This window comes from Solea senegalensis, linkage group LG15 (assembly GCF_019176455.1).
Source record: "Solea senegalensis isolate Sse05_10M linkage group LG15, IFAPA_SoseM_1, whole genome shotgun sequence".
NCBI classification, from domain to species: domain Eukaryota; kingdom Metazoa; phylum Chordata; class Actinopteri; order Pleuronectiformes; family Soleidae; genus Solea; species Solea senegalensis.
Window position 1 is genome coordinate 17,877,061 of NC_058035.1, and position 13,385 is coordinate 17,890,445.

Below are 13,385 nucleotides of genomic sequence, written 5' to 3' on the forward strand. Positions count from 1 at the left end.
CCATTTCACTCATCACAATAAATGACAGGAAACGTGTGTGAATGACAAATCCACTATTATACCACTTCAAATGTCTTGATTAAATAATTATTTTTATTTTTCACAACTACACAATTTGAAATATACATACAAAAGACACCAATGCGCAATATCAGTTCATTGAACATCACTGTATTATTCAGTGGTCTTGTTGCTCAACTAAAAACGGCTGCAAAATAAATGAAGTTGCCTTCAGCTGGTTGGTGTAAACACATGCAGTAATGTCAAAACAAATGTAATGGAATTTCAACAATCTTGCTCTGTTATATCACTTAAAGCTGCACAAAAACATTCCTCATCAGCTTTAATCCTGTGACAACGAACCAATTACACCATTTTGATCACCGTTGAGATCTCTGCACAAAAAGTGTCTAATCTAAACTACCTAAAACCGAGTGTTAGCAGAAAAAGCCATAGCCACCATACTTTTTCAAGGACCAGCACATCAGCTTTGAAGTGGCTTTCTTGGCTCCACATTCACCAGTAACATTGTGTTAAAAAGTAAAGAGGAATTCACATGCGTCAGTGACAAAGTCCCTGACCCATGAATATCTGAAGTGTTTTTCTTTTTATGAATCAACACTTGTGATCTAAAATTTACACCACATTTCGCAACCTTAATACATAAATATAAATGAGACATTTAAAAGTCAGTTGAGTGTCAGGCCAAACACAACAATAAAACTTCCAGACAGGAAATAATCTCGGCGGCACTCAAAGACCAACACAGTGTTATTATCATTGGCAGTAATTTCACTCAGAGTGATTGCAGCAATAAAACACTGTAGAAAAACAACAAGAACAATAGACAAGTGGTTAGTGGTAAAAATAACTTCAAGTATGACCCATGTAGATCACCAGACTCATGCCTTTCAGATAGACGCCTGGACTTTCTCCTCACTTTCCAGTTTAAATCCACAAACATGGACATTTGAAGCTGACACCAGAGCGAGAGACGACGCGAGTCAGCTCAAAGTGTGTCCACCTGTGTCTGAGAGACAGAGGGAGAAAGCAACAAAACAAACACAATCTGGACCTGTCTAATGATGGAAACTTGTCTTCTCATGCGTCTCCCCAAATGACAATGCTTTTTTTTTTTAGATATCACGTGCATTCCTTCATGGGTCAGTGGCCCTACAGCGTGTTGAGCTCAATGAGCCTTCCAGCAAAGACAGCGAGTGTCCCAATGATGCACACAGCCATGAAGACACAGAGCAGGATGTGGTCCAAAACCATGGCGACAAACTTCCACTCCTCCGCCGCCTGGGATAAGATGAGACGATCAGAAATCAGTTCTCAATCAGTCATGTTGTCGTAGCTTTGACTTTGAAAGTGCATGTTCAGTTTCATTAATAAGTGACACTGACTGATGGTACAATTCTGATCCAGTGATAGAGTCTGTCAAACGTTTAGCACTGCCTTGGTTTACCTTGATAAAAACACTATGGATGATGTTTTGATTATCAAGAATGGTCATGTTGGTTGCTTATTGGCTGTTGCTGATGTGACATGTTTTGCTTGATGCATGCCAATCTCAGTGTCACAGTTGCTGGCTGTTCTTTGCCACTGGTCTGACCATCATTGGTGATGGGTCCCAGGCCTTGTAGATCAGATATTAATGGGAGATTTTGACCAATAACAGGGCATTTCAGGTGGCGAGGGCGCACCTATTGGTTGTTCTAGTCTAACTACTCTATTTCAGCACCAGCAAATATCTACACTGCAAAGAAACCTAAAAAAGGAAAGAGTCTACAAGAGAACGGACAATAGATGTAATAAAGCACGTCAGTATGAGCAGAGAGTTTCAAAGATGAGAGATTGTCTTGTGTCATCTGTCACGCATGAAATGAGTGTGTCTGACAGACAGCTGCAACACTCCCAAAACAGTAGTATTTCAATGACCCAAGAATGAAACAATTTCTCTGGTGGTGACGTCTTACATTGTTCGATTCCTCGTCTGATTTCATGGTCTCAGCGATGTATTTCACCCCTTCAATAGCGGTGCGAACGTCTGGGTTTTTAATGATAGGAGACTGGTAGGTGACACTCGTGGGGGTGGGGTTTCCTGCAGAAGAGAAAGCAAGGACAGGTTGTAGCTAACATCCTCCGAGTACACTGTCTTAATACTCCTGTTATTGACTGTTTTAATTTGTGTGTTTGTTACTTGTCTGTTACATTAACAGATCAGGTCTAGAAAATGTTCCTTGGTAATCATTCATTTAGCGGTGCAGTCTTGCCTGAGATGTCAGAAATGTCCATGTCAGTGGGGAACAGTGTCTTCTGTCTGATCTCCTGACTTGGACGCTTCATTGTTGAGAAGAACATCAAGTTGGGAATGGTTTCAATGAAGACCTAAAACAGGTAGATGCAGCCTCTGGTTACATTCCTGTCAAATGCGTCAGTCATGTACAACAACAGTGGGATTTCACAATGGGATAAAAATAAAAAAGACGAACCTTGCGGATCCACGCAGGCATGGTGTGCGTGCTGGGTGAGCGGTGATGCGTGTTAATGACGATGACGGTGATGATGATGGAGGCGATGACAAACACCATTGTGAAAAGCATGTATTTCCCTATGAGAGGAACAGCACTGGAGGTGGAGGGGATCAGCTCCACGATGACCAGCAGGAAGACAGTCAGAGACAGCAAGACAGAGATGGAGAGAGTCATCTTTTCACCTGGACACACACAAAGACAGAGGTTTGCATTGCACGTCGTAAAGCCCAAGCCTTGCATGTGCAGTTTTGCAAATACATAATAACTGGTGCCCCAAAAAGCATCTACATACATTCTAAAAAATACATTTAACACTGATTTACTTTATATTAAATTCATTTTTCCTCCAAATCCTAACATGAGCTACATACCAGAGTCAGTAGGCAGATAGAAGACCAGGCCAGTGAGAAAAGAAAACAGCATACAGGGAATGATGACATTGACAATGAAATAAAGAGGCAATCGCAACATCAGGAAATGATAGGTGATGTCCAGGTATGGCGTGTCGGGACAGCAGGTGTAGAAAACCCAGTGTTTCCAGCTCCTACAGTCCTTTAACACCCACTCTCCCGACTCCATGAAGTTACTAGTGTCCGGTCGATCGCTGTCCTAAAAGAAAGAGAAGAAGAAAATGATGCAGTGGTGATCATTTGTGCTAACCTGTCACATTTCATTTCAAAAATAACACTCACTGGGTTGATGACGACCAGTAGTCCATCATACGTCCAGGTTCCCAGCTTCATGCTACAGTTCTGCAGGTCGAAGGGGAAATGGAGGACAATGATCTCACAGTAGCTCTTAAAGATGGCAGGAGGGTTCCATGTAATTAGGCCAGTGTACTCCAGCAGGACTTTAGTTTCGTGGATGATGGCAAAGTCACCATCAGCACTGCAGTGGAGAAGAAGAAGAAGAAGAAGAATAGGAAATGAGCAGCATGACATGTCAGCACAGCTATAAATGTAATGTGTTCATCTGACTATATACAAGCAGGGAACGTGTGTGTACTTGTTGTATAGCACCAGGTCAGGTTTCCATATATCAGTTGAAGGTATTCTGATTTTTTTAATGCCTCCATAATCGTCTGGATTCCACTTCAGGTTCACATCTATCCATTGCTGAGGGGGAAAAAAGAAATTAGATGTACAAATTCATCTACTGTATATTAATCATTTTATTTGAATTCATGAATGAATTACATTTTTGATTCAATTTAAATGTTGATTTTAGCAAGCACTTTGTAATTTCGATTTTGTGCTGTGCTATATAAAAGGTAATTATTAAGTATTATTATTACATTTTAAAGTATTTTTTTTTATCTGATATGTCTTTGTTTTCTGAAAGTAGCCCTTCCAGGTTCCTTGTTCTATTCTATTCTGTAGACACACAGTTATAACAGGCTGATTTGATTTTACTGTGTAAGTGACAAAAAACAGTAAAAGAAGCCAGTGAATTAAATAAATTATAATTATTGTCAGCTATTTGCCACTGTTATTGTGGTGGAAAGTACAATATATTTTCAAAGAAATAAAGACAGGGAAGGTAGAGTCATAATAGTCAATATTCTAAAAACCACAGGTCATAAAAAACATCAGCAGGCTGTAATTTATTTGTTATTGTTATATTATTTTATTCTCTTTTCTGTAACAATCACATTTACCTGTTTAAGGCGGACATTACTGGTCACAATCTGGTTAACTTCATCCTGGAGAAAAGTAGAAAAAGACAAAACATGTTTGCTTCTTGTAGGAATACAGAAAAATGATATTTAGCATGTTGAAACTGTAAAACCAGAGTCAACGTTTCCCTCTGTCACGTCAAAGTTGTCAGGCTGCGCGCGCAGGCTCTCTCTAATCAACGGTGGACTTAATTAGCGTCAGGTGTGTTTTCTGTCGCGTGGCGTCTCAGAGGACAGTGAACCACCTTGTTTCGAATTGAACTGAACGAACACAAGACTGAAAACAAAGACAAATCATTGAGGTAACAACACAGTTTTATTCCAACTGTAACTTTAATGGAACCAATAATGGCCAAGTTATAAGGCTTTTGTTTGTTTGTTTGCTAGTTCACTAGCTAGCTACGTCGCGTGGGGAAAGTGGACGCTGCAGAGAAGACGAGAAGAACTTTACAGACTCGTCAACGGAGCTGTCAAGAACGGATTCGAGCGGTGAAGGCGCAGAAGGAGAGCTACAAATAGTAAGGGTGTCATTCTTTTTTTTTTTTGCATTGAGCTGTTTGTGGTTTGGTTGTGACTTGTCCATTGACATCTGTGCCGTGTGCAAAGACAACAGGCCTCACGCAAGAATTTCACCAGATTTATCACATGCATAATTTCCCTAGTTATCAATTGTGTTAAAATCAATCAGTTAATCTGTCTTTTACATTAGGCAGTCGACTTGATTCAACAGCACACGTGTTTGCTGACTGCATGAATGATGGCTCAGTTCATGTAACTCAACACTGTGACAGTAAGCACCATGGAACAAATAGTCTGCCGTTAAACAGAGCCCGCTGCATAATTATTATGAAGCAATTGCTGTTATTCTACAAGTCAACTTATAACTCAGACTTTCATAATGCACATGAACACTACTTTTACACCTCGCTTCCCTTTGACCCTCCCTCCTTTGTTGATATCAGTTGTCTGTGGCAAGGCGTTCTTTTTTTAGAACACATTTTCATATCAAAACAATTCCTCTTTATTTTCGTATCAGAATGACTCACAGGCGACATTAGATTCTAAAGCGGAGCGGTTACTGACGTTCCCTGTCACTTGCCTGAAGTTTAAATATTTTAATTCCATTGCCCTTTTCACTCTTTGATGCCATTTTCAGGAAGAACACATAGGGCAGGAAGTAAGCGTATACTTGTATGTTTTTTAATGGGGCCTGTAGGATAATTTACTATTCACTCATATTCACATCTGTCATCTATACACTTAGAAGCACTTTGCTGAATCTGATTTGCCGTATGAAAAACTGAAGAAAAACATTTAAGATAAAAAAGTTCTTGCATGAGAGATCCATTGTCGAGGGCATCACTTGTGCCGTGCTTAAAGGGCATCTTTTCTGTATTGACTGACAAGGTTGTCGGTGCATTGCTTTATGTGATCATTGGTTGAGAAAAAGGTAAATGAATGATAGAGCTATGAACGATAACAGCTGCTTTTTATATTTTTAAATGTGCTGTTTCTGGTTTTGGGACACCGTGCCATCGCTGAACGTGAAAAGTTGCTTTAATAATAATAATAATAATAATGATGCTTCTGTCACTTGTCGTCTTGTTGCTTTGCGCTCTTATTCTCACACGTCTGATTGTTGTGCATTGCCTTGGCTGTCATATCATCACGTGGTATAAAAGCTGTGACTTTGTTTGTATTTGAAATTTCAATATTGATATTCTTTGAATGTACTTCAGAATTGACCACTAGGAAAAAATGCACATTTTCTGTTATTTCACATCACTAGATAACCCTAATCCTTTTCTGTGATGACTAACAAAGTTCTCTGACCTCCCTTCAGTATTAGTTTTTTATTTCAGTATCTAATACTGTGACGTAACTTCATATAGTTGTGAGCCATTGGTTGTGGATTTTTTCTCTTGTAGGTGGGACTTTCTGGTTCCACAATGTTGTTTTGGTCTATAATTTCAGGCTTTATATAGCACACCTGGTACCTAATACAACCTAGTTCTCAAATTTCTTGATAAAACCAGCTTTATCTGATAAACCTAGCATGGTCGGCTGCCTTAACAAAATATTGAATAGCTTGTCTGTAGCTGCGAACACTCATTCTAAAAAATATTTTTTACACCTGTAGTTTCATATCTTGCAGTACATACATCAGTAATGTAATGCATTTAAGTGTTTTTTGTTTTACAGATTATAACGGATTATAGTGATGAAAGTATTGAAAAGTTAATGAAAAAATAAACACCAATCCACTGAACTGAGGGCTGCCAATTTAGTGATATGAAGTGTAAAAGTGTAAATATGAAGTCTAAATTACAGTAAAAAAAGTTATATTTTTGTCTGTAAACAAAGTTACTGTTGTGTTGTTTAACTTGTGTAGATTAACCCGGGAAGCACAATGGCCTGATGCTTTAATTTATTACAAATGACCTTTTTTGTTTTTGCCTATACTAAATCTCTCACTTTCACTTACCACACTGATGAGCTGTATGAGCTGCAGTCCCACTGTGACCACAACGGCTTCACTGAAGTGGTTAACGGGACGAACCACCTTGTTGTACCCATTAAAGAGGGTTTTTACCAGACGCGTCTCATCTTCTGAGCAGATTACTGGACCTTGGACACACAAAGATGTATAAAACATTGGTCAGGCATTCAGACTTTATTTTGTTGTAGTCTTCACTCGATGAATAGCACAACAGGTCAGCGAACATCCACTGACTGATCAAGAACAACAAGAAAATACCTACTTGATGGCCGTGTAGACATAAATTAGCCACCTAAATTTTATTGTTTTGATATCAGTACACTAATCTATAATTGTACACCTGTAAACTCTTCTACTTACATTCCCTGCACATTTAAATTTGGTCTTACTGTGACTGAGGTAACTTAGTGAGTACAACATGTATCCTGCTCATGCCAGTATCCTCATAAATGTCCTTCACACCGGAACTGAAATCACAGCTGAAGCAAGTTTGAAGCCAACAGATCACTATCACAACTGTGATTCACACACTTGAAACTGCTGGCCTATGATTAGTAACATGAAGCCTTTACTGTGACTCAGTGGGAAAGGGAGAGAGAGAGGGAGACGGGGACAGGCAGACGCAGACAGATCAACAGCAACAGCGGTCGAGTGAGTGACATTTCACATTGGTGAAAAGCCTCGACACTGAATGTCCCGTGCATGTGTTGTCTAAGCACCGTGATCAAATGTGTTTCTGTATAAGTCATTGGAATGAACCTAATCAGAGTGCAAAGAGGGTGTTGGAGAAAACCAGACCAGGCCAATCCACTTGACAATCTGGATCAGTTACAGTTTAGAATAGATAACTTGCATTTAACACCTCTTCATACAAAAAATGCTTCCAGCTAAACAACAGCTGTATTTTTTAACATACCTTTAATTCTCTTGTCACATCTTCATCACATCAATGTAAACAAAATACAGACTTCTTGGAGTGTGATCAACCTTTATTGTTCCTTGTGAGTTTTGTTTGGCCAACTATTTGCCTTTATGGTAAATCATTGTTTTTTGTTTGTTCTTTTCTCCAAACATTGTAGCCTAGCACACTTAACTCTGTATTTAAATACCATGTTCCTAATGCAGCACCCTTATACCCCAATTTGGTGGGCAGGAAAATCAGTAGAAAATTGCTTTGACTGGTTGACTGCTATAAGAGACATCAGTTTATGGAATTTGTAATTGTTTCAAATTTAACATGTTTTTGGAATGTAAATAAATAAAATGTTTTTTTTTTTCTTCAGTTTTTGCAAAGATTCATTCACTGTCTGAGTATGTTAGTCCGGGTGAACCCAAAGCAGAAAGACATGAACTCACCTTAAGTTTATTTATTGCAAGTCAATATTGCACATCTTGACCACCGATCAACCACATACAAGTACTTTTACCATGCCATACAAGTACTTTTACCATGCCAACATGTCTTTGTCAATCATGTGTTGGCACTATCGCTGTCGTATTACAGCAGGCATGTCCAAAGCCAATCGTGGCCCAGATTTTGTACGGCCTGCAACTTTGGTTTTATAATGTATTATTTATGGCAGGGAGGGACTTGGACAAAAAAAATTGCCCTTGGTTACGTGTCACCCCCATTAGCTGAGCTGGTAAGGAGTTGCTCTTTGAAACCAGAGTCCTGGGTGTGAAACTGACCTGTGACAGATGGCTGTATGCACTCATCTCATATTATGTTGTTTGACTCCACATGTGAAAGGTGTTTTTTTTCTTTCACTCCTGCGTGGCTTAGATTTGGTTACATTGCCGTTCAAAAATGATAATTGTGACAATGAAAATTCTATTATTATAAAACATTTACAAGCATTTTTAATTTTGCATGGCCTAATGATGTTTTTACATGAACCATAAAACATTGTCATAATATGACGCAGCAGATTAGCACAGTGCTACAGACACATAGTGTGCCAAGTTACATCCTTTGCATGTTATGTCTGGAATCTGCTGTTGATCCAACCTCAGCCTGAACTGAGCACATGAGGATCCTGTTTCATTTAGCCAGCAAGAGCAGAGATGAAGGAAAAACAAAGAAACACAGGTTAGCACAACTATTCTTTTTACACTGCGTTAACTTCCATTCATTTGGAAAGTTGAACCAAAATTGTATCCATAACAAAACCATTTAAAGCTTAACCCGGTCTTTTACCTAACCCTTAATTCACATCTTGACTCTAAACTTAATCATTTCCTCAGAAATTAAGATTTTGCTTCATTCGAACCAGGCTTTGCCCCTCCTGAGCACTACTGGTCCTGAGGAGGTTGGTGTTTTTCCACAAGAAAAGGTCTTTTAAAGAGGTAACAATGTTGCACACATACACACAGTAGTCAGTTTGCTTTCATGTTTGGGATCTTTCTCGACACTCAGTATTGGGACCATTGCTGTGTGCAGGTGTTGATATATACATCCATGGCCTCTGACATCGACTCTGTCTGCCTCTCTGTTGCTGCTTGCCTGTGTGTCTGTTGTCCTGCTCGCATGCTTTGATCTGGCCTCATACAAAAATAGAAGGGATGTGGGACAGAGGAACCACTTGGAGTTGTCAATCTATGCCCACTACCGACTCGGCATGATACTGAAGTCCCACTGATGCCTTGAAGGTGAAACACAAGAGAATCTTTCAAAAAGGAGAATCTCGTCCGTGCGTCCATAACTCTTTAGTATGTTCACTTGTAGCACTTGATGATGCAAAACTTCCTAAATTTGTAAATAATACTTTTAAATTGTGAAATATCCTGAAAGTGTGAAACTTTTACATATCTTATCATATAAAAGTTGTGCATTGTGCAAGCATGATGGCGATGTACAACACTTGATTGTTTTAAGTATTGTACCTCAAATTTGTTAATTACCATGATTGTCAAACTCCATTTAATCATCAGGTGATTTCATATTTATCATGATAATGAATCATTACTGAGTGATGTTCATTTTTACAAGGCCCAGCTGTGTAGTACCTTTTCTTGACAACCAATAAAAGGTAATACATGCTTCACAGTGCTACACTTGTTTGAGAGAATTGTTTCTCATGTACACATCTTATTAATATATTGCAGATGTGAACAGGGCACGTGTTGGCATTCTCTGTATTTACCTCATTCCTTTGTAGTATATATTTCAATGTCTATGGTATAGTGAGATTGAGTATTAGTTGGTTGTGGATTTCATTGATTGTAGTTTTACATTTACATTTGTGAGTTCTTGATGTATTTGAAAGTAATGGCAAAGGTAGACCTGACCTCATGAGTAACTTTCAAATAAACAGAAGATCTTCATTGTAAAAGAAGACAAAAACTAATACATTTGGCAATTTCCCCTTTTTGAAAGAGAAATATGATGGTAAAGCTATGCCATCTAAGGGTCTTGATTTATTCAGCCTGAGACAGTGCAATGTTTTGAGGTTGAATAGTCTGTTTGATATACTGGCATACAAGCTTCAGCCAGTAAAATATATTTTCAAAGTTAACACATGGCATCTGGGAATAAAGTCCCTCAAATGATTTATTAAGCTTCATTTTTATTGCACATTTGCAGTGATGCAGATAATGTCCAAATGGCTGCGTATAGGCAGCATCCATTTCGCCTGACATACCACCTCAATCTGGCCATCCCATCAATTTGTCACCACTGCTTTATGTACCAGTTCTCAGATGACTGAATTAGAAACGATAAATACAATTAAAAGACTGTAATCTCTATGATGCAGACACTGTGTGCAAAACAGGATTCTAAAGCTGGAGTGATTAAAAAAGAAGTTTGAAATGGTCAAAGCTTTGCATATAGATGAAACAAATACAATACAGCAGGGTTACTTGAGTCTGTCAATTACAATTGTATGTTGTATCTGAGGACAAATAACCTTCTCAATGAGTGGATCATCTAAATAATTAGGTGTCACATGTTTTCAGACATTAAAGCCATGGTCTTCATTTGCTTTTTCACATTGTCATACTGTCTTTTCAAAGCAGAGCTTTAAGCATACGTGTACATGTGTATACAGGGATCGGAGAATAAAGTCACACACCAGTATATTTTTAGAAAGCCAAGAAAAGGACACAGAAATATGGATTCCTTACAAAGCTTCAGAAATGTTGTCAGACTGTCCACTACTTGAAAGGTCACATATGTCGTTTACCCAAGAGACATTGTGTCCATCAACAGGCATGTGTTCTGGCCATGTGTCCTTGGACAAAGACACTTATCCATACCTGCCCATTGGTTGTAAATCACTCTTGAGGAGAAACCAGTGAATGTCTTAAATTTAAATCCAGAAAGGAATGCTGACAATGCAGAGCTACTTTTCTTTTTTTAGGGAATCATGACAACACACTATTCAACAGGTGCTCTGCTCTAAAAGCAACACGGTGGCTATCATATTTGGGGATTGCTTTATGGAAGTAAGAATACTGTATGCAAGGATTGAAGGATTCTTCAAAGATGAGAAATGTAATTCTTCAGTGTTCCAATTGACAGTTTCTGCACAGATCAGTCACACACACACACACGCACATTTGTGTTGTATGATGACTTTTTAATAGCTTAAATGAGCACAAGCACATGGTATTATCTTTGTCTTGTAAAAAAAAAAAAATAGACCCTAAGGATCAATGACACACACACACAAAATGGAAATGGAAAACTTACCGGCAAATAAACTTAGAATCCATGCCAGAAAAATCTGGATCCTCGAAAGATTCATATCTCCACCAGACCTTGGTCAAATCAGCCCTGATTGACCAATTAAACGCTCACAAGCAAACCTATTCACAGACCTGACTCAGAAAGCAGACATATGTGCTAATGCAGTACCAGTCACTCTGGAGTCTCAGTAAGTAGTGGAGTGGTGGGTCAGCCAGTATGTGAACTGTGAGCTCTTGTTTCTCATGGCGATCTCCATTCCACCTCCCCCACCCAACAACATCCGAACCTCTCAACACACTTCAAGGCACAAGAGACAGCTGGGAGTCTGTGTGTGTGTGTTGAAAATACTCAAATCAACACTAGCCTGTAGTGTTAACTTTTACAAATTGTTGTCAAAGGACCTTTTTTCTTAACACAGAGTTAAAAGAAGGTGACATGTTGCCATTCCATGTGAATTTACTCTGCATTCTAACATAAAGACTTTTGAATCTGAGATATGATGTGTAACACAGCACATGCCAACTATCCCTGTTACAGAGATGCCAGTACAGTGAGGCAGAATAAAAAGCACAACACACTTGCATTGGGCAAACTGCTGTCATAATTTCTGCTGTCATCATGACTAGTGACGTTTTATATTGTAAAGATGAGCAGAGATGGCAGTGAGAGGTATAAAGAGCGTATGCATGGGAAAAGAAGGAAAGGCAAAACCGATGGACGGACAGGGCCAGAGAGGACAGCTGAGAGTGGTCACTGATGGAATGACAAACATGTCTACACAATCTGCTACCCTGTAACCCACACACCCACACCCACAAATCAGTACTCACCACCCTGGCAGCATGCATGCCATGGCAGGAAATTCATGAGTATGTGTATCGTGCTGAGCAACTGACCAGTTCCTCAGTATGATGCAAACAGAACAAAGATTAGGTAACATCTCCAATTACCTTCCATAGTCCACAGTCCATAAGTGATTTATATTGTTGTATTTACATTTGATGGTGGGGGTCATAAATACAACATAAAGGGCATGTTTTTTGCAGTTTCAAAAGGAAAGATAAAGTTATAATAATATAGAATTCTGTCTGATTTTATAAAAGAAGTCTAGATGGTTGGGAAATATCAAATAGCTGGAACCTGTGTAAGCACATTGTTTTGTCGTCTATCAAGACCAATTTAAGAGTAGGATGTGTATGGGGCAAGGAAATCTAAAATGATATTTTGGCTTCAACAAATATTGCGCCTGCTGTGATTTGAAAATTGCACTAAAATCATTTACCATTTCGGTAACATTTTGATTAATTGTTCAGCCCTTCTTAAGACTACCACAATACTGTATTTGTTTAATAAAACCCCAGAGAAGCTTTAAGTTCCATTTGTAAGATTAAACATCTTAACATAATCATTATGGTTAACTTAGCCTGTCCTCACTTTTGATCTAGTGTTGTTTACTTCACTTAAGGCACTTTGATAGTGATGCATATTAGATGACGAGCTGAGAGGCAGGAACACACTTTGGCAGACGGCGGCAACAGGAAAAAACACGTCCTGGAACTTGCAGTAAGGCAATGAGAGACTTCACCCCATTCACGCAACAAGAATCTGGCCTTTATGTGTCTGACTCCAAACCAGAAGGTTGCGTGTTCAAATCCTGTGATGGTCAAAATTCTTGGGCAACGTACATAAACATGTACCTGGTGCGTGTGTCTATCACAAATTCAAACAAGCCTCTGTCGGCCTAAACAGTACTTCACTTGCTCTCAGTGGGTGAATTAACAAAAGAGAACTTAAAAGCAGGAACTGTCTTGTGCTTAAAGACGCTTGGTGAAATATTTGAATCCATAATCACATATTTCAAGAATGTGTATATGAACTGTCAGTGAATTGTTAAAACACATTATTTTTCTTCTTTAAGCTCTTGTTTAAAATGCAGGCCCATTAAAAATACAATATGCCAATAACTGTATTCAAGCCTTGCCT

At 38.8% G+C, this 13,385-nt stretch overlaps 1 protein-coding gene across 1 annotated transcript; it reads right to left on the reverse strand.

The window, feature by feature from the left end:
* Window positions 1–73: 73 nt before the first annotated feature.
* chrna1 (cholinergic receptor, nicotinic, alpha 1 (muscle)) lies at window positions 74–11,623 on the reverse strand. The gene is made up of 10 exons (XM_044045039.1): window positions 11,406–11,623; window positions 6,698–6,840; window positions 4,195–4,239; window positions 3,543–3,652; window positions 3,230–3,425; window positions 2,909–3,146; window positions 2,496–2,719; window positions 2,277–2,391; window positions 1,980–2,104; window positions 74–1,302 (listed from the first exon to the last, which is right to left on the reverse strand). The coding sequence occupies exons 1-10, from the start codon at window positions 11,458–11,460 to the stop codon at window positions 1,174–1,176; spliced, it is 1,380 nt and encodes a 459-aa protein (XP_043900974.1). The 5' UTR covers window positions 11,461–11,623; the 3' UTR covers window positions 74–1,173.
* Between the last annotated feature and the right edge of the window lie 1,762 nt (window positions 11,624–13,385).

Bases quoted from the DNA above. Each gene is read 5' to 3' on its own strand.
- chrna1 (XM_044045039.1), bottom strand. From the start codon at position 11,460: ATGAATCTTTCGAGGATCCAGATTTTTCTGGCATGGATTCTAAGTTTA. The intron at 3,147-3,229 runs GTGAGTGTTATT...TCTTTCTTTTAG, and splicing joins TACTGGTCGTCATCAACCCA to GACAGCGATCGACCGGACAC. The intron at 2,105-2,276 runs GCAAGACTGCAC...TCTCTTCTGCAG, and splicing joins GGACATTTCTGACATCTCAG to GAAACCCCACCCCCACGAGT.